Raw genomic sequence first — 21,182 nt, forward strand, 5'->3', positions numbered from 1 at the left:
TTTTTTGGTATGAAATTATCGTTTAAAAAAATATGAATCAATCGCCATTTTATACAGCGAATATTTCTTAATTGTATACTTATTATTATTATTATTATATTTTCTATGCCAATGTTGGCATTATAGATCAAAGGTAAGTGTCAATTTACACTATTTACCCCAAAACATTGACAAATACGATACTTTCATAAGGGACAATGTTTTCTTAGGGTAGGGTAACATTGACAGTTGTAATGTTTCTAGGGGTCTTATCAAGCCGACACTGTAAACGTTGACGTACCCAATACTTACCATTGGCAACTCTGAGAAAAAACTACAAGCAGAATCACCTACCTTTCAAGTCGAAACGGAAGTTTCCCAGCACTTTTAAATTTGGATGGCAGTCGGCTCGATATGAACTCCTACATTGTGTAATCGGTTCTTGTATGTGTTGGGACGTGAGACATAATTGGGAAGGGAATTAAATAAAAGACAGAACTTTTGTGCAAAAGAAATGACAAGAACAAATAAATATATTACGCACACAACAAAACAATACCAGGGAAACCTTCTACGGGACCAAACCCCTGACAGATATACCTTTATTTTGAGCTTTGCCCTTATGTTTAAAAAGAAAAAGAGAATGTAAAGAAAAGGTACTTACCCAGCTAAAATCTATCTATCCCGTTCTTTAGTTGGTTCTTGAATATAGCTACTCTCAAACTAAGTGCAAGGTTGCCAAGTTAAACAGAGTATTTTATTTAAAAGAAAACAAAAAACTCTTTTGAAAGACTCCTAATTTTATGCAACCAAAATAACATGCGTACGCATTCTGCACTGTCATTCTGGATTTTAATAAAAGCGACAGCAAAGAGTAGAATGCTTTTTTTTTAGCTTATGATGAGTAGATATTAAATTCGGCGGCTATTCCTCTTAGGTTTCTTATGGGATTCGCTTCCACAAAAATTTAAATGTTCCGTTTCATATCCTCTGTTAAAACTGAGAACCGTTTACGGTGTCTTATGTGCATCGGATGTTAACAACCACTAATTTTAAAGTCTCTTACGCTCATTAAACTGACACTATACCAATTAACATCAACGTTTTCTTCAATTGAATACATCGCACACGAACGAAAGTAAAAGTACGGAAGCCAAATTAATTTGTTTTAAAAAGTTATTTTGGTTGCATAAAATTAGGCGACATAAGGAAAACAATTCATACAAATCCCTTTGTCTATTTGTAAATGAATATCACTGTATAATACGGTTCTACGAATCAAAATAAGAGGAGAGAACCTTGCATTAAAAAGGCATGCTACGGAAAAGGATGTTATAAGAGTGGGGGAAACGCGTCACCATTGGCAGTTGCGTAATAAAACAAAACTGACATCTTCTCTTCTGTTTTATCATAAAGCCTGATTCACATTATCGGTCATGTCACGGTCCGGTTAATTATTGTAGCGTGTATTCCTTAAGAACATGTTCTGACTGTAAGCCGATCGATAATGTGGATGGGCCTTAAGAATACACGCTGCACCGTGATCTGATTGTAGTGAATGTGGCAACATGGCACTAACCGGATGTCAAGGTTGTACACAAGGTTGCTAATGTACAATGATTTTGTGTTTTTGTAATACAATTATCCCAATAAACAAGCTTTAGAAGTACAAGTTTATGTACAAGAATATAACACTGATGATATCTCGCCTTAAAATTCGGCATTTTTCATCGTTTAAGCTTTTTTTAATAACAATAATATTTCTTTATTAAGAGCTAGGAAAAGCTTTGCAGCCATCAATCCCCCCTCTACAAGCTTATATAACAATAAGTGGCATTATATAACAAAAGCTTTGAGGTCGCTTCACATGGAACAATACAACATGCAAGAACTTGCAGCAAAAAATTGCATTAATAATAATTTATAATATTAAATTTAATAAATAAAGGCGTATTCGATGAGTTGTTATTTTGCATCTATATTGATTAAACATACACGAAAAAGAATTCATCACTGCCACGCAGTCATTGGCACATTAATATATTAAAAGATGAAGATGATGTCTCATAATAACAAATAGCACATTTAAAATCTATAGTAAAAATAATAATAAAATAGTGTTTTAAAAGAAGTCGTTTGAAGTACCTAGTGTTTATCATTTGTACTTCTATAATCACAAGTAGTACATTTAAAATCTATAGAAGCTCTATGTTTTAAAAGATGTCGTTTGAGCTTGCGGTTATCACTTGTCCCGGCCATAACCACAATCGTCATAGTTCAAAGCCTTGAAACTTTATGTGTTAAAAGATGTTGTTTGAGGTCGCATTTATCACGTGTCCCATAATCACAATGAGCACATTTAAAATCCTTCGAACCTATATGTCTTAAAAGATGTCGTTTGTAGTTGCATTTTACATTTGTGCTATAAACACAAACAGCACACTTGAAATCTCTAGAAGAATCATGTGTTAAAAGATGTTGTTTGAAGTACTTTCTAACATTTGTACTATAATCACAAGTACCACATTTAGAAACTTTATGTATTAAAAGGTGTTGTTTGAAGTACTTCTTAACATTTGTCCCATAATCACAATGGGCACATTTAAATTCCTTTGAATCTTTATGACTTAAAAGATGTTGTTTGTAGTTGTATTTAGCATTTGTGCTATAAGCACAAACAGCACACTTAAAATTTTTAGTAGCTTCATGAGTTAAAAGATGTTGTTTGAAGTACTTTGTAACATTTGTACTATAATCACAAGTACCACATTTGGAAACTTTATGTATTAAAAGGTGTTGTTTGAAGTACTTTGTAACATTTGTCCCATAATCACAATGAGCACATTTAAATTCCTTTGAATCTTTGTGCCTTAAAAGATGTTGTTTGTAGTTGCATTTAACATTTGTGTGATAACCACAAACAGCACATTTAAAAGCTTTAGATGCTTCATGTGTTAAAAGATGTTGTTTGAAGTAGTGTTTATTATTTGTCCCATAATCACAAGTACCACATTTAAAATCCATCGAGACTTTATGTTTTAAAAGATGTTGTTTCAAGCGGTATTTATTATTTGTCCCGAAATCACAAACAGCACATTTAAGATCCTTAGAAGCTTTATGTGTTAAAAGATGTTGTTTGAAGTGGTGTTTATTATTTGTCCCATAATCACAAGTAGCACATTGAAAATCTTTAGAAACTTTATGTTTTAAAAAATGGTTTTTCAAGTCTGATTTATTATTTGTTCCATAATCACAATTAGCACATTTAAAATCTTTAGAACTCCCTTTAGATGCTTCATGTTTTAAAAGATGTTGTTTGAAGTGGTATTTATTATTTGTCGCGAAATCACAAGCAGTACATTTAAGATCTTTAGAAGTTTTATGTGTTAAAAGATGTAGTTTCAAGTTGCCTTTAGTATTTGTCCCATAATCACAATCAGCACATTTAAAAGCTTTATCCACTTTATGTTTTAAAAGATGTTTTTTGAAGCAGTGCTTATCGTTTGTCCCATAATCACAATCGGCACATTTAAAATCCTTCGAAATTTTATGTTTTAAAGGATGTCGTTTGAAGCGGGTTTTATCGTTTGTCTCATAATCACAAACAGCACATTTAAATTCTTTCGAAACTTTATGTATTAAAAGGTGTCGTTTGTAGCTGAATTTAAAATTTGTGCCATAATCACAAACAGCACAATTAAAATCTTTAGATGCTCGGTGTGTTAAAAGATGCTGTTTGAGGTTGCGTTTATTACTTGTCCCGTAATCGCAATTAGCACATTTAAAATCCTTTGAATCCTTATGTTTTAAAAGATGATATTTAAAGGTATATTTGTTGTTTGTCACATAATCACAATGACCACATTTAAAATCCTTAGAAACAGTATGTTTTAAAAAGTGTCTGTTAAAGTAAGATTGATTGTTTGTTTCAAAATCACAATCAGCACATTTAAAATTCATGGAAACTTTAAGATGTCGTTTGACGACGCGTTTATTATCGGTTACATAATCACAATCAGCATATTTAAAATTTTTAGACACTGTTTCACACTGAGTTAAAAGGTAACACTGAAAGTCAGGGTGTTGCTGTACTTCTTCATTATAAGGAGATTTAGAACATGGTGTACTACTGGTAATTTCGTCCTTTATTGTCACCAGAATTTCGTTGGTTACTGAAATGTGTTCCTGAAGAAAGGAATGGATTTCTTCTTCTCGTTTTGGTTCGATTTTAATGAGAAGCGTGTTATTATCACCGTCTATAACTAACGACATTTTATAAAGGATAAGGATAGAGATCCCCCTTGTGGTCCTCTCTCTCGGATGACGATGGCGGGCTAGGTGATGGGCGGAGCGCGGCGTTCCAATCACATAAATACTTATATTATTTTTAGCTCAGTGGTTCCAGCTTAGAGAAGGAAAGGGTTCCAGTATGAGTTCAGTGGTCTTATATGGGTCTTGCCCAATGAATAAAGAATACAGAATATCAACAATATACGTGCGACCGCGATGGCTTTTGCAAATGGCGGACAGTAGTTTCCTGTTCCAGTGGCGTACCTACCTTACAGTTGTAGAAGGATACAATAATAAAGAATTTTACACGAAAACAATCTAAACCCCCGTGTGTCTACTCCGCCTATGACTTTTGTTTAACTAACTTCAAACTACATTCCGATAAAAAATTTGTAAATTTACATGTACTATAAAAACAATATTGGTATCAATACTTACACATGAAATGTAATTCCCAAACTTTTTTTTTCTGTTTTGGAGCAACCATAAGCCCAACAACTAACCATTATTTTATGTCACTGCAAAACAAAAATGAGTCATAAGTGCCTTTTGCAAATGGCCGACTTCCGTCCCACTCTCTCTTGTATACAACCCGGGTAATGCTCCTTCCTGGTATTCTTTATTCATTGGTCTTGCCACTACATTAGGTAATTAACTGGCGATCAAAAATGAGTTACTGTCAAGTCACCTTTGGAAATTCAAGTTACGTATGTAAACAAAAATTCAAAAGATGACTAGCAGCAACTCAGATCGCATAGTATATATAAATCGGAGTATTTTCGTAAACGTAAGTTGTTACGGTTACGTTCTTAAGTTCTTACAGCTACGGAACTATAAATCCGCCTTAGCTGTGTTCTCCAAAAATATGTAAAGTCTACATTTGTAAAATTAGAGTAAAATTTACCTGTAACCTCAAACAACACGTCATATCTCACGGCTTAAACGCACAATTAAAAAATCACAAACGTACTTAAGAGCAAGACCTCCTGTCAACAACATATATATCTTTTTGCTATATATATGGTCAACAAACACTCCTGGGCCGGACTTAACTCAAAATTTTTTTTTATTTTAATAAAGATGTTCCAGAAGTTATAGGTATCAACTTAAAGGGACAGAGGAGTTGGTTTTCACTGTTCAAATACAGAATTCCCTAGAATCATTGGCCGGTGGCCCTCTTTCGCGGTGATTCCAAATAATTTGGATCGATCTTGAAGGCAAAACTGACGTCTAACCTCCCATCCGCAGATGCAATTCTCTTTGCAATGTTTCTCCACAAAGTCGTCTTTAGAGGATCTTCACAGGTTGCGTGCCCGGTGCAGGTTATTCTTAGAATTCCCAAAATGGGTTGAGTTAGGGCATAAAGTAAATACTCTATGGTTAGGGGCAGAACAGCGCTTTGCAGACATATTCCAGGTTCCAATAGATATTTTTGCGATTTGTGCAAAATTGTACCTACCTATTTGTTTCTCAATCGTCAACAATGTTAATGTAGGTAATAATACCCCAAACGTTTATAAAATAATAAACGAAATACTGTATCGGGAGGCCCACAAGTTATCATAGATCAGGGTCAATGCAATCTTCAGCTCATCTGCCTCGTGTACTGTAACAATATGCAAGAAAAGGTGGGTGCAAAGAAGGGAACGTTATTTTTACAACATTTTGCGACTATTTAGTAAGTAGGTATATACCGGGTGATTCATTAGAAGTGAGGACAATTTGAATTTCCCGCAAATCAAAAAAATTATGAAGTTGGTACTAACTGATGATCATTTATTTAATTGCAGTGGTGTATCATCATGCTTTCAGTAAATCGTTTACTTATTTATAATCTACAAATACTGCTTCTGTTTTACCACAAATTATAAACTAACACTAGACACAGTCACGTTTCTTACATATTTTAGTGCATCAACTCTAAAAATTGTTCAAAATAGAAAAAGTAATAAACCGCAAATGGCACACAACAATTAACGGCGACACTGGTTTCTTAAATGACAGTCATGACAGAAAAAAATTACTAACAAAATTCAAACCGCCAATCTAATCATGCAAAAAATACTAAAACCTTACGCGCGAAATTCAAGCGATCATCACTTCTAATGAATCATATTTTCCCTTTCACAAATTCACTTTATTTGTATCTGTTGAATAAAGCCTTGTGCTAAAAGTTAATGTTATAATTATTTATGCTTTACTGTCTGATTTTTCCATAGATTTCTAGTGTTCAGGTAATTAGTTAAAATATGAATGGTTGTTGGCTCTATTTTTTGTTAATAATAATTAGCATAGAATGGCTATACCTCAAAACCGGCTCAGTGAAAACACAAGATCAAGCAACAAATTTGTAGACATCTCATTTTATTATAAAAACAACAGCCTGTATATAATTAACAAACAAAATTAAGGTATGACTGCAATGATAAAAAAATTGGCACAGGTCCAGACTCAACTTTATTATGTGTGGGGTGATATATTAATAAAAACTAAATAAAGCAAATGTGGGCATGTGCAGAAAAAGACAAATAAAAGGTACAAAACCAGTCTGTCCAACCAAAAGAACATCTAAATGTACCCAAATATCCAAAACATTTTTTTGGAATGACCTGGCTGTATTTAAAATACGAAAGCTGAATGCCTATAGTAATTTATGTTTAAACCGAAGGTTATAAGCTCGCTCGTTTACTTTGATAAAATTGGCCATCATGGTAATTATTAATAAACTGATTAAATCTTTTTCTCTTTTGCATTATACCTTTCTCTGGAATTTTTTTCACTGACCTTAAATTCTTATAATTATCATACACCAACTTATCAATAATCTTCACTTTGCTTCGAAGGGAAGGTATAGAATCCATATAGAGATCTGTTATCGTGTCGTGTTCATTTATAAAATAAATACTGCTAGAAGGTTCCATTTTCTTAATACTATCGACGTCATGAAGATTAGTCGGGCCAACGTAATATGTACTTGAATGATTCTTGGATTCGGGATACGTCATCTTTTCGTAACTTAATGGCAATTGAACACACTGAAACTGACAGCACGCGTCTTCTGCCGTACAAACTTTGATTTCATGAAAGTTGGCGGATTTATCACAAAGTTTGATATTGTGCGTGCATTTTTTAAATTTCCGTTTCGTACGTATACGTTTCGGTAACAAATACGTAGTCATCGCAGCTTTTGGCAAACTTTTTCTGTTTACTTTGGCCACTTCGATGTCAGCTGTCGCTTTAAACTGAACTTCCAATTTTTTATTTCCTTGTGTATCATCTTTTGGTGTACTTGACGTCGTCTTGTCATTTGTTAGCGGAGACATAACTTTCGCCAGATGACCCTCTCGAATGCCGATGTGCATGTTTAAAAGACGTAAACACCGCATGGAACGTGCCCCTTCATTGAAGTTAAATCCTAAACGGTCGGTCGCGGTAAATCCTTCCCAATCTATTTTTCTCACCTGCCGTTTCGCTCGAAGGCAGACAGAATTAACGTTGGGTATGTCGGTGGTTTTACCAGGTGATGGAACGTACAGAACTGGGTGCTTCACGGGTTTGGGCAGAATAGGAGTAGATGTACAAACGGAATTGGACAAAGGAGCGCAATTAATCAAAGTGATTGGGGTCTGTCCAGAAAAGGCGGTTAGAGGAGGTGGCACGGACGTCAAGGTTGGAGCAGATAATGGTACAAGCGTGGGCGTTCTTATTTCTTTAGTAGCTTCATTTGCAGGTAGAGTAGATTGTTTGCCAATATTCACCAGAAACACCTTCTTCGAGTTGCCAATTTGTATCTCGTGCAATTTGAGAGAATTTAAACTATTAGATGTGACATATGAAGCGGGTAGAAGTAGCTTTTTACATTGAAGGGTAACAAGCTGTGCATCAGAAGGCGAGGTTGAAGAATTTGAAAGAATTAACTGTGGAACTTCATTTACACGTAGCACCGAGGAGCTGCTCTGAGTAATCTGATTAATGTCCACATGTCTAACAGAATCGCTCTTAGAGGTAGATGCCTTTCCACTCCTGTTAATTGTACTTGTGCTCGTCTTCGGATTCTCTTCCTCTCTTCAAACGAAATACAGTATTATACAAGGTGCTAAACTAAAACTGTTACTTACGTATCTGAAATTTCAACAATTTCGTCCATTATAAACGCAAGTATTAGAAGTAAACATTAAAATTTGTGTATAACCTCATTTTTGCTTATAAGAGAAGGCGGCCAATATTTTACGTCATTTTGTTAGCGATGTTGCTTACACCGAACCTAAGAGACATGGCAACACGTTGACTGTTATTGAAAATAGGCAACTTGTAATACACGTCATGGAAAAACAATTCAAATTTTAGACTTCATTAGTTTGTTATCCTCTACACTAGGAAAATATAGACGAAGAGTAAAGGGAACTAGGAAGTCATATCTGTTAGGAAATTCTTTTTCAAAATTAAGAGTAGTTTAATGACTTAATGATGTTCTGTAGAAATATTACAATTGGAAATCTGCTTGGTAGCAATAGTCTGGATTTGTTACCATCAAAAATCATTACTATAACAGCGGCTGCATTGTGAATCAAAGGAACACATTTAAGTTAAGTATAGCCTTTTTGGCACCATCGTTCGCAGCGATAATTTCTGCTTCAGTCGTAGAGGTTATCTTCAGCTCAGTCAAGAAATCGCTCCACTTGCTTACTTTACAACGATTCAAGACGTTGAGCGACTTGTTGCTGAGCACCCTCTCAAATATATTTGAAAACTTTCTAGAACTCTGTATGCCAAGTCTGATCTTGTGTCAAGCATCAGATGTACATGAGAGTTCCGATAGCTTGCCTGTACGAAAATGTGCAACACTCTACAAGAACACGGAAATAAAGTCAACCCGGCAACGTTTAAAAATGGCCACCCGAATGACTGTTCCCCATATATATAAGCTGTTCCCTCCAAAACTAAACAAGATCTCGCTAAATTTGAAAATTGGCACGTGATCAAACATCAAAGGCAGAACTCCCTTACGTTAGTTGTAGACTGAGATGCCCCAACCTTAGCAACGTCCTATGATTATCGATACGAAGCACACTATACATCATTGTTAGTTACACAAACTGCCAACCGAAATCTGGGGGGATTACAGAAAAGGGAAAGAGAGCGAAGATGAGACGGATGGAATTTCTCGGAAGACCACATGTGTTTACCATTTCGAACACCTGCGGGTGGTTTTTAGGGGTGTTAGGAGATCAAGTTACTGCGTCGCTTGGGGTAGTCAATAAATACAATTTAACATATGTGTTCATGGTCTTTTTCTTGTAACCGGCTTAAGTGTAAAGTACGGCTGATCTTGAAATATTTTGTTATACACCTTAATCAGTACTGTGTGCTTTTGTTTTTATATCAGGTGAGGTATTTGCTTTATTCAATTAATCCATAAATGTGTTTAACTTGAACGCAGATTGTAACCCTTTACTTATGTACTTACTGAATTCAATCACTTGTACCTCTTAATGTGTAACCTTTGTTGGTATTGGCAATCATGTGTCATTGTTGGTAGGGCTGTATCTGTTTTGTACATATTTTCATGCGTCCCACTATTTACGTATCGTGCTTTTTAATCACTCTCGATCGATTATTGCATTGCATTTTATTATAATTGTTTTTTCACTACTAGCGTCTGATGATATGATTATTAACCTTTTTTCCACTTGTAAAGTAGGCTTTCTCGGCATTTGTTCAAAGTGGTTAATAATGTGGACATTATTAACTAGTAGTCAATAATGAGAACTGTCGCGCTGTCACTTTTAGAAAACACAACCCGAAATTTCGCTCAATAAACGTTTGGACAAGTTCTCTAAAATGAATAATTGCCACCATCCGCCATTTCCAGAGAAATTACATACCTAAAATTATCACATTTTGAAAAAATTCGAAGGAAATTACTCTTTGCAAATATCTCAATGACAGAACAAAATACGGCCTGTTTGACTTCTACGTACTTGATTGACATGTTAAATTAAGAAACAAACCATTTTGTCCAACCGTTCACTTTCTTATCAATATAATATGTTAATTTACAGGATTTCAAGTGCTAGTAGTGAAAAAAATAGTATATATACCACGGTAGAGAAGTCTATTATTGCCTTCGCACCTTACACTCCTCGGCGCAAGCGCCTCGAGATGTAATCTTGGTGCTCAGGCAATAATACTGTACTTCTCTACCTTGATATATAATGTACTATTATTTGGGCTGTGAGTAATCAAGAGGAAAGTGTGCTTGTTTAGAGGGGATCAAGTTATTCAAGTTTGTGCGGGCCTTGATGAACCCAACACTAACATTTACACTCGTTCCGAAACCCAACAACTTTAGCCCACGTCTACAGGCACCCCACTGGGCCTGGGTAATCCTACCGTCCGGCGAGGCATATTTAATATCTCTTAGTTTTATCTGATGTATGTGTTGTAATACCTGGGGAATGGCTCGATTCCATTTTGGTTACTCATAGCGTGTATGTGGTATTTACCCCGGGTTCGAGAGGGCTCAAGAGTGCTGTACATTAGATGTTAGCTGTAGGCTTTGTTCATAATTAATAGGACTACTCCGAATTAGGTTTTCCTGCAGTTTTCCTAATTCGTAAGGTAAATGCCGGAGTAGTATAGAACCACTTATGATCCTCTGCAGGGGCGCCGTATTGGTATTGGTATTAGCTTCAATATAATCTTAATCTGCTATTGCTTTTGGTGTTCCTTACCCATAAAACGCCCTCAGTGTCTGCTGAGAACCCGGTTATTACACAACGTAGGTGTAATACATGACGATCACGATCTTAGTGCACTCGGAGTGGCCCCCGAGTGACAGATTCTCGCGGGAAACTTAAGCGAGAATATTCAAATAGGTAGCCATGTTAGTTTGGCATTCCCGCTACTACAGAATATGGTCAAATATTCCAGTGTGACTTGAAGTTGCCATTAGCCCGCCAAGATAGTAGGAGGCTAAGATCATTACAGGAATGAAATCCAATATACAAATATGTAAATCTAAGCACTGAATCGTGTTTCAGAGAATCGGTTACGTGACTCTATTACGCCCCCAGGTACGATCATGAAATTGATAAAAATAACTATAGGGCGCTTTAATTAGGCGTTTTCGACAAAAAAATTTGCGGGAGAAGCCCTAAATTTTAATTTTCCACAATTTTAATACAAAGCTTTATAGAAGAAAAAAACGTAGAAATGATAGACCTACAAGAAAGGACCAAAGACCAACTGATGGTACATCAACACAAAGAAGCGAGAACCAATGAAGAGAATGCGCTATCTAAAATTATTGTAGGCATTATCCAAACCAATGTAAAATTAACTCCTACCTACCTTTATTACGACGCAAAATAAATTAACGTACCTACGTACCTAATCAAATTAAATTATTATCAATCCTGTACAGGATACTTATCACATTGATAAACTATGGTTATGGTATTATGCCTTTAAAAAAACGCCCATATCCATTTCATTAATTAATTATAACTTCCTTGTTTTGTTATGCCTTAAACACCTTTTCTGGTAGTATATACTGACCTACAGATAGGTACCCACTTACACATTGAAAATGAAGATCGGTGTCATTTTTCTTACGGTGACCAGTCTCTTACTAGCAGAGTGTCACTCGTTGGCCATAGGTGGGTACGTTTTTAGGCAAGCTTCTTTTACTTATCCGCCAAATTTTAGATAAAAAGCTCAGTTTGAAAATTACGGCCGATGTACTTACTCTTTTAACAGGAAACTTCTTTGACATACCAATCGACTATTTAGAAGACATTGGAAACCAGTTAAATAAACTCGATCAAGTGTTGAAGGACGAAAGCCGATGTCACAATCGTCGTATAAGTAACGCCGGCCAAACGACCATTAGACATTTGCAGAATTTCGCGGAGTGTCTAGTCGATGTTACAAAATACAGCAATACAGATTTACCGGTTAGTGTCAATTCAATATTGGAAACCATTACGGACTTGTTGGATCCCGATTTATTGACCGTTAGGTACATGAAGATTATTTTACAAAACAATTTTCAAACTCAGTGTGAGGTGTTGATACACGACATCGAGGAATTTACGAAGACAGATCAAGAATGTCTTCAGAGTCATACAATTCACGAATGCGTGAAACGTGATGGTTCTGACAATTTGCGAGAAGCACTGAATTGTATTATTTGAATTGTGAGAAAGTTTATATACGATGTATATACTTGCAAACTGTATGAAAACCTTAACATCATTCCACAATTCCCAATCATAGTTCCGTTTCCCAGCTTGATAATATAAAATTACAATTTCTAGATTTGTATAACTATGCCTACGTTTACGTAATAATATGTACCTAAGTGCGTTTTCTTAAAAAACCTGGAATTTCTGAAACTAAAAGGACTGTACTTTTCTGTGCATTTAGAGGGTGATGGCTTGTGAGCTTTGTAAAACAATAGCAAACAACGAAACAAAAATATATGAAGTAGCACAAAAATTACAGTCCTCACAGTATAGGTGAATAGTTTAAAATATTGAAATCTGTGTTTATATGCAGCGATATTTATGTAGAAGTACATAGGGATTTCCTATAGGAATATCCTCTACTTTTACATGATCTCCTGAAAGACGCCTAATTTTATGCAACCAAAGTAACTACCTACAACAAATGAGGATCTGCCTATCATAGTAATTAATTTGAATATTATCGCTTTGATTCTAATTTCGGTTCGTGTGCAATGTATTCACCTAAACAAAAAGTTGATCTTTCCAATTGGTATAGTGCCGATAACAGTTAAAGGAGCTTAAGAGATTTATTTTCTGTGAAGATAAAGCAACAATATTCAAATTTAATTAATATGACAGCCAGATCTTTATTTGTTTCAAGAAGTTATTTTGGTTGCATAAAATTAGGCGTCTTTCAGGAGACTTTTTATCATGTAAAAGTAGACATATGAAATTCCTATAGGAAATCCCTATGTCTACTTCTACATAAATATCACTGTATATTTTCCTAAGTTTGCACGCACGCCATCGGTGTATTACAACTGAATTAGGTATGTTTAGATAGTACCTGCAAACGATAAAACATAAATAAGTATGCAGCCTGCACTGCAGGAGAAACCATAGTAACAGTCGTCATAGAGTAACGATGCGGTCGTGCATTGAGGCTATCTGGCTATGGACTCAGAGCTGGGCAGAATACTTTAAAAAAGTATTTGAATACTAAATAGTAAATACTTTACACAAATGAAAGGTATTTGAATACTAAATACTTTTTGGTGTAGTCGATTTTTTGAGGCCTGAAAAAAAATTGTCTCAGAACGACCCGGAAAAAAAATTTTCTTATAGAATGTAGCCTGTAGAATTCATAATTTCAAACAGTTCCAAGATTGGGCTACTAGTTCAAAAGTTACAGCCCTTTGAATTTTCTTTCGAAATTGGTTTCTAGTCTATAACTTTTGATTGAGAAGTCTGATCGAAAAAGTACGAATTGTTTTGGATTCTACGCCCCAAAATTAATAAGAAAAAGTGTTTTCCCGAGAAATTTTGGTGTAGTCGATTTTTGGTAAAAAAGAAAGGTTATACACTGCCTTTTTTTGAGGCGCGAAAAAAAAATTGTGTCAGATCGACGCGGAAAAAAATTTTCTTATAGAATGTGGCCTGTAGAATCCATAATTTCAAACAGTTCCAAGATTGGGCTACTAGTTCAAAAGTTACAGCCCTTTGAATTTTTTTTCGAAATTGGTTTCTAGTCTATAACTTTTGATTGAGAAGTTTAATCGAAAAAGTACGAATTGTTTTGGATTCTACGCACCAAAATTAATAAGAAAAAGTGTTTTCCCGAGAAATTTTGGTGTAGTCCATTTTTGGTAAAAAAGGAAGGTTATACACTGCCTTTTTTTGAAGCCCGAAAAAAAAATTGTCTCAGAACGACCCGGAAAAAAATTTTCTTATAGAATGTGGCCTGTAGAATCCATAATTTGAAACAGTTCCAAGATTGGGCTGCTAGCTCAAAAGTTACAGCCCTTTGATTTTTCTATTTTTACTAGTGGAAGGTAAAAAGTAATTGCAAGGCCGTGCAGTTTATTTCATTATCGCAGACCGTTTGCGATCGACTTGAAATTCCATGTAACGATAAGCACGTACGGGATTACCGAATTTTGGAATTTTAATCCGGTCAATTATGTTAGTATAAACACCGGTAGCTAATGAGATGTTCTGCGGAAAATCCCGTCCGATTAGATTATGTCTAGTGTCAAATGAAGCGCGCTTAATTAACATAGACTTCCAAGATTAATATCAGATTTTTAGGACGTCAGGGGGTTTGGTAGTTAATTAAAGCAGTTTTAATTTTTGGACTTTACACCCGAGTAGGTATGCCGACCGGCTGGAAATTCCAATTCGGTATTTTGGGAATTCTATATAAGGTAACGGCATGATTTAGAGAAAAATGAGCCACTTGCGAAAATACGTTGTTTGAAATATTGAAGGGTGGTTTTTAAAGTTTCAGTGACATTTATGTTATAGATAGCTCTACTAAGTGAATACATTTGTTGCTATGAAAATAATAACGAGCAGAAAACTACTCGGTTGTAGTGCTTTTTTCCATACGTACCATCAACCAGCAGTCCTGTAACGAGCAATAAAACACAGGCAATTAACAAATGTTACAATATTTACTGTAATAATACACATTTGATCCCAAAAATTGTATAACAAGTTCTGTACAAATTGATCTTATATTTGCTGTACGAATCTAACTTTGAAAATTGAATATAAGTTGTAGTATAAGTACATAGGGCTGTTTTAAATAGTTTTTTTCCCTTGAGATTTTTGGTATTTTATATAATTCAATTTATAATGTTCTTAGTAAATCTTAATATTAAATTACAAAATTCATTAACGGATTTGTCCGCCTCTGAAAAGTTTAACTACACTTAGTCATAAACTTATGTAGCTCTTTGATAAGGATAATATCTATAATAATCTGATATCAACATGGACGGTATTGAAATTTACAAGATTTGATACAAGGTCGTTGAAACGAATCGGAAACGTTTTAAAATCTAAGTAAATAAAACTAAGTTTACAACAAATTAATAAAACTTTAAACAGCATAACACTGACAAATATGGAATGTTTTTAACAAAGCAGTCTCCTGTAGATTCAATAAAATCACGACGATCATTTACACGCTACCTTACACTATATTTACATAGACATACGCTATAAAGTTGCAAAATTGAACTTATCCTCCTAAAAACTGTAATTACATCTCGTAGTTCTCGTCTTGTACAACTTAAAATCAGCACGACGCAATTTGGCGGTATTTATTTGATGTTACGATGGCACTTGCTTCTATCGCACGAACAGAATCATCGACGACTGATTTTAACATCAAATTAACAGTCACCAACACCTTAGTACAAAAATATGTTTTTGTTTTTAGCCTAATAACTCTGCATTTTAAGGAGCTGCAGGACTCTGCATTAAGAAACAATATCTTACAAAGAGGACGACTAACTGATAATAATTCCCTGAAAGGATTCCTTTGCAAAAAAAATTGACTAAGCAGCAATCGGCGGCGTAACAAAATAATTTAAAAAATACCACTCTATTTAACAATCAATCAACAAATAAAAATTAGACACTTAGATAGTGTTACAAGAATTGCTTCCTATATCAATGAATGTAAAATATATCACTAATTTTCAATTGAGATAGCACTAACCGATAAAGTTTTACTTTCCTTTTATATCAGCAGTCTTCTTCTACTAACTTTTGAGTGTCCTTCCCCGTGTCGGATGCAGGGTCTAATTCTCTGTGCCGTACGTGTACCTGTGGAGATGTTTTATGCGTTACACTAGAGGGAGCGATGATCGCTGTGGGAGGTTCTGAAAATGTATCGGATTTAGACTTATTCATCTCCGTCGGAACTTCGTATAATGCTGAAACATTATTGTGCTCAATCAGAATTACTGTACGAGGTGGCGTACCTGAACTGCCGTTGACGGTGGCGTCGGAATTGTTTTGTACAGCATCGTACATTGGATTGTGGAAGTCTCGCGTTTTGTTGCCGAGCGGATCCAAACTGTACGCGACGTCCATCGGTTCTAAACCGCCGCTCGCGCCGTTTGCGCCGAAGGTGTTGTTGCTAAATTCGACGTTACTTCCCTGGCGGAACGATACACTTTGACTGCTCGCTAGGCTGCTTAAAGTCGTGCCTTTTCCGCTAAAACAAGCCTGTGCAATTTGTAACCTACTACAGTCGGAATAGTTACAATGGTCGCTTCCTTAAGAAGAACCACACGCCGGCGGCCGCACCAAGAACCAGCATAATGACGACGATCGGTATAATGATGGCGATCGTGTTCGAGCCGCTCAACGTTTTGCTGTGGGCGGCGTGGAGATCGCAGAACTGGCCTTGGAAGTCGTCGGGGCATTCGCATAACAAATCTAAAGTGTCGGTCTCTCGACATACTCCGCCGTTAAGGCACGAGCACACTTTTGGAGAGGGTCTGGGACGTTCGGACGCAGCGTCGCAGGTAATCTCCGACTTCGCCCGTTGACCCGGTGCGGCAGAATCCGGGCAAATACACCTGTGACCTCCGGGAACGAGGAGGCACAAATGGGAACACTCGTTGTTGCGGCATGGATTTGTTATCGACATGTTGTATCTCAAATTGTGGTAAACTGTAAAGTTTTATTATAATTGAGGTGATGCTTCAGTGCTAAACTAAACAATTATTCTGTGACAGTTCTACTCCACCGGTAACCATATTATGCTCCAAACCGTGCTCCAAACTATATAATTTTATAAGATAATCAGACATACCATTTCAAATGGAAAACTTCTGGGATGGATGTAATCGCATATGTCCGAAACATACGGTAAAGGGTAGGCATCGCTAATTAACCACGGGTATTTTTATTACCACCCGCACGTTAGTAGCAACAGATATTGCATTGGGGTAATAAATGACCCCCCCTCCACATTTTGAAGCACCAGGAATCCGAATCAAACAAAATCTCGATGATGTCGGTCCGTCTGTACTCTCATTTCCGGCTAAACGGCTGAATTATTCTGTGACAATTCTACTCCACCAGTAACCACATGCTCCAAACTATATAATTTTATAAGGTAATCAGAAATACCATTTCAAATGGAAAACTTCTGGAATAGATGTAATCGCATATGTCCAAAACATACGGTAAAGGGTAGGCATCGCTAATTCGCCACGGGTATTTATTACCACCCGCACGTTAGTAGTAGCAGATATTACATTGGGGTAATAAATAACCCCCCCCCCACGTTTTGAAGCACCAGGAATCCGAATCAAACAAAATCTCGATGATGTCGGTCTGTCTGTACTCTCATAGAGTTTTGTATGCAGTATTTTATACTTTTGTGAGTTTCAATCTTTGTTTTTGAAATTAACTTGATCTATCGTTGATAACGGTATCAAATGTACAAAAGTGTTTGTAATCGTTTACGTTTTTGGTGTAATGCTTGCTTAATTTATGTTTATGTTTTGATTACATGGTCTTGACCAGAAGTAATCTTCATATGTTTTGATCAATCTTTTAAACATGGGGAAATTATCGAATTGTTTTGATGTGTGTATTTGTACTGACTTGTCGTTTGTCAACCAACAATTTCGCCGCGAATGAAGCAGTCACGGGGGTAACAAAAAACTGTAATCAAATGAGTTACGACACCTAATTCCGTGATTGTTTTCGATATTCAACTGAAGGCTCGAAACACGGAAACTAGGGGCGAGTTACCTATCTTGGGGCAAAATAACACTAATCAAAAACTCTTCGTTTGGAATCTATGTGTGATATAGAGTTGCAATTGATTTCCCCATATTTTGTTTTGCCTACAAGGCTATATAATTTTCCATCTTGCTCTTAACAAAAGTTTTTATTGCACCAAAGATGAGTCACATCTAAAAATATTGTGTGAAACATGTTGGGAAACACTACTACTCGTAACTCACAATCTCCGCTTGTTACGAAAATAGTGCTTTTCCCAACTGGTTGCACAAACAACTATTCCACAAAATGGAGGCATCAAGTGGCACTAATGACGTAAACTTGGGCAACTACCACAGTCTAATTGTTTGAAATTTTATAAAGCGCCATTAATTTTAAAGTGTGTAATCCAACTTACCTTTAACTCCTGACGGATTTACCAAATCTCCTTGGACCAGCACGAGCACGCCGCGTCCGAATTTATCCTGTTGAAGCAACTCCCCTGTGTCCTTGGTAACCCAAAATAGATTAGACTCGAACACGTCCAACGAAATGGGATGCTTCAGTTTGTCTCCCTTCAAGATCGTTTTTCGGCCGCTTCCGTCGTGCCTCATTGACTCAATCGTGTTGAGTTTAGTGTCCACCCAGTAAATAATGTGTTCCATACTGTAATCGATGGCCAATCCGGCGGGGTGTCGAATATTTTCGGTTATCAGCGGCTTTCGTTTCGATCCGTCCATCCAGGAGACTTCGATTTTGGGTGCCGAACCGGCATCTGACCAATACATGCGTCCGAGTTGTGGATCGACAACTAGTGAGGTCGGACTTTCCAAGCCGGAACCGATAATGGCGCGTCGATATCTTCCGTCGGTTTTCGCTACCATCACTCTACCTTTCGGTTTCGAGCCAGCCCTATCGGTTTCTGTCCAGTATAAGTTGTCGCCGATCCAGTCGACAGCTAAAGCGGTTGGTTTCGAGTTACCCTTCATATTTAAATCTTGAGCATAACCGGTTTTCACTTCGCCGTTTAAGGCATTCAGCATGTATGACCTTTTTATGGTTTTGTCGTAACTGTCCGCCCAAAAGACAATTTCCGATACGGGATCGTAGTCGATTGCCTCAATTCGTTTTTCCTCGCTGATGACATCCAATTCTTCGCGATTAGTGATCATATACGCTCTGATTTCGGGACCGTTCGCGAAGAGTAAGGTGGCTTCTCTTTCTTCGGCCTTGCAGACGCCCGAAAGTCCATCGGACAATCTAAATCCGTCGTGGCACGAACAGCTGTAAGTTCCGTTTAGGTTTGTGCAAATCTGCGAGCACTGATGCAGGTCCATGGTACACTCGTCGACATCTTGACACTTCTTTCTGTTTTCTTTAGAGATAATGAAACCGGGATGGCACACACAAATGTAGCCTCCATCTGTGAGATTCATGCACTGGTGCTCACATCCGCCTCGGTTTTCGTCCGAACACACCTTGTTATGATGGCAGCCCAACTCATCGGAACTATCACCGCAATCATCGGCAAAGTCGCATACTTGCGTTTTATTCACGCACTTCTTATTCGCGCACTGATATTCGTTAAACATGTCGCAAGGTTTAATTTTCGAGGAACACAAGGTAATATTGTTTTCGTCAGAACCATCACCACAATTGTCTATGCCGTCACAAACCTGATACCGAGGCACACACTTATGATTGTTACACTGGAATCGGCGTAAAGTATCACACGTGAAATTGTTACAAACTTCTGATGCTTCATCCGATCCATCACCGCAGTCATCGGTTCCATCGCACAAATCAGCTTGACTGATACACAAGTGATTATCACACTGATACCTCGATTCTGGACAATATCGACCGCCAGGATACCTAGGTGGACAATTCATCTCGTCGGACATGTCGCGACAGTCTCGGTCCCCATCGCATCTAAAGTAGGAAGCTATGCAATGTCCTGAAGCGCACTGGAATGTGCCATTTTTACACTTAAAATCACTACAACCCATTTCATCGCTGCCATCTTCGCAGTCATTCTCGTGATCACAACGCCACCTTGTTGAAATACATTTCCCATTCCCGCATCGGAATTCCGACTCGGAGCATTCGCGGTATCGTCCTTTACACAAAGCGGCAACCTCATCGGAACCGTCACCGCAATCGTCCGAGAAATCGCACTGCCACTGTTTCGGTATGCAGCGATTGTTGTTACATTTAAAGTCAACTTTTGGATTACAAATCGGACAGTGTTCGGGAAGCTCGTCGGATCCATCCCGGCAATCGTCCTTACCGTCGCAGAACAACCACTTGGGAATGCATCGGTAATTGGCGCGTCCGGGACAACGCTGCCAGCCGGTCGTACAATTTCTCTGACGGCACATGTACGCGGGTTCGTCCGAATCGTCGCCGCAATCGTTATCGAAGTCGCACACCCACAACTTTTGAATGCAACGGCCGTTTTTGCAACTAAACTCGGTATCGGGGTCGCAGGCTCTCTTGTGACACATTGCGGGATCTTCATCGGAGCCGTCTTTACAGTCGGCGTCGCCGTCGCATTTCCAACTGTTCAGTATGCAGCGTCCGTTGGAGCGACATTTAAATTCGAGCTCGGGACAAGGCATTTGACAGTGCTGTTCGTCGGATCCATCGCCGCAGTCGTCTGTACCGTCGCATATGGTGGTGGACGGTGTGCAGTTACCGCTGCGACATTGGAATGTTCCCGATCTGCATTGGCGTGGTGGACATGATGACGGCTCGTCGGATCCATCTTTACAATCCTTCTCTCCGTCACACCTAATTAAATATAATCATTAATTTCGTGTTTGGACACGTTAACATTGTGTAGAACTTTACGCTATTGTCTACGGTCTGAGGTACGGTATAATCCAAAATAGACAAAACAAATGGTATTGGATACGCATCGCCCATCGGTCGGTAAGCCCCATCCATGGAGCCTACGTGTGTGGCGCTGACGCGAGGTAGGGAGCGATAAGAGGTAGAAGAGAAACCCATCGTTTCGGAGGTAAAACGATGTTTCGGAAGAGGCGGTAGGTTAGTGGTATGGACATTAACTTACAAACACGCAAGTGCCGGGTTCAAATCCCAGGACCGCAAAAATGAGTACTTGGAGTTTACCCTTGAGATGCCCCA

The 21,182-nt window shown here is 37.5% G+C and overlaps 3 protein-coding genes across 4 annotated transcripts in view; 1 reads left to right on the plus strand and 2 right to left on the minus strand.

Annotated features, from left to right (window-relative positions):
• Window positions 1-6,579: 6,579 nt before the first annotated feature.
• On the minus strand, window positions 6,580-8,518 carry LOC116174715. Its single transcript, XM_031492684.1, has 2 exons — window positions 8,388-8,518; window positions 6,580-8,334 (listed from the first exon to the last, which is right to left on the minus strand). The coding sequence occupies exons 1-2, from the start codon at window positions 8,414-8,416 to the stop codon at window positions 6,939-6,941; spliced, it is 1,425 nt and encodes a 474-aa protein (XP_031348544.1). The 5' UTR covers window positions 8,417-8,518; the 3' UTR covers window positions 6,580-6,938.
• Window positions 8,519-11,860: 3,342 nt separating this feature from the next.
• On the plus strand, window positions 11,861-12,586 carry LOC116174654. The gene is made up of 2 exons (XM_031492596.1): window positions 11,861-11,930; window positions 11,980-12,586. The coding sequence occupies exons 1-2, from the start codon at window positions 11,861-11,863 to the stop codon at window positions 12,465-12,467; spliced, it is 558 nt and encodes a 185-aa protein (XP_031348456.1). The 3' UTR covers window positions 12,468-12,586.
• Window positions 12,587-15,237: 2,651 nt separating this feature from the next.
• LOC116173299 (low-density lipoprotein receptor-related protein 2) overlaps window positions 15,238-21,182 on the minus strand; it is a 254,373-nt gene continuing 248,428 nt past the window's right edge. Inside the window, exons 23-26 of one of the 2 annotated variants that reach the window (XM_031490672.1) lie at window positions 18,451-20,825; window positions 16,559-16,970; window positions 16,274-16,509; window positions 15,238-16,171 (exon numbers count right to left, since the gene is read on the minus strand). In XM_031490672.1, the coding sequence (XP_031346532.1) occupies window positions 16,035-16,171; window positions 16,274-16,509; window positions 16,559-16,970; window positions 18,451-20,825 (3,160 nt within the window). In that variant the 3' untranslated portion in view covers window positions 15,238-16,034. Of the gene's footprint in view, window positions 16,226-16,273; window positions 16,510-16,558; window positions 16,971-18,450; window positions 20,826-21,182 lie in introns of both variants that reach the window. The other variant, XM_031490671.1, reaches the window with a different exon arrangement.

Source organism: Photinus pyralis, unplaced genomic scaffold (assembly GCF_008802855.1).
Source record: "Photinus pyralis isolate 1611_PpyrPB1 unplaced genomic scaffold, Ppyr1.3 Ppyr1.4_LG6, whole genome shotgun sequence".
Classification (NCBI taxonomy): domain Eukaryota; kingdom Metazoa; phylum Arthropoda; class Insecta; order Coleoptera; family Lampyridae; genus Photinus; species Photinus pyralis.

Excerpts from the sequence above, each read along its gene's own strand:
- LOC116174715 (XM_031492684.1), bottom strand. The coding sequence starts at position 8,416 with ATGGACGAAATTGTTGAAATTTCAGATAC. Across the intron at positions 8,335-8,387 it reads ATTGTTGAAATTTCAGATAC|AGAGGAAGAGAATCCGAAGA; the intron begins GTAAGTAACAGT and ends TTTCGTTTGAAG.
- LOC116174654 (XM_031492596.1), top strand. The coding sequence starts at position 11,861 with ATGAAGATCGGTGTCATTTTTCTTACGGTGACCAGTCTCTTACTAGCA. Across the intron at positions 11,931-11,979 it reads GTGTCACTCGTTGGCCATAG|ATAAAAAGCTCAGTTTGAAA; the intron begins GTGGGTACGTTT and ends GCCAAATTTTAG.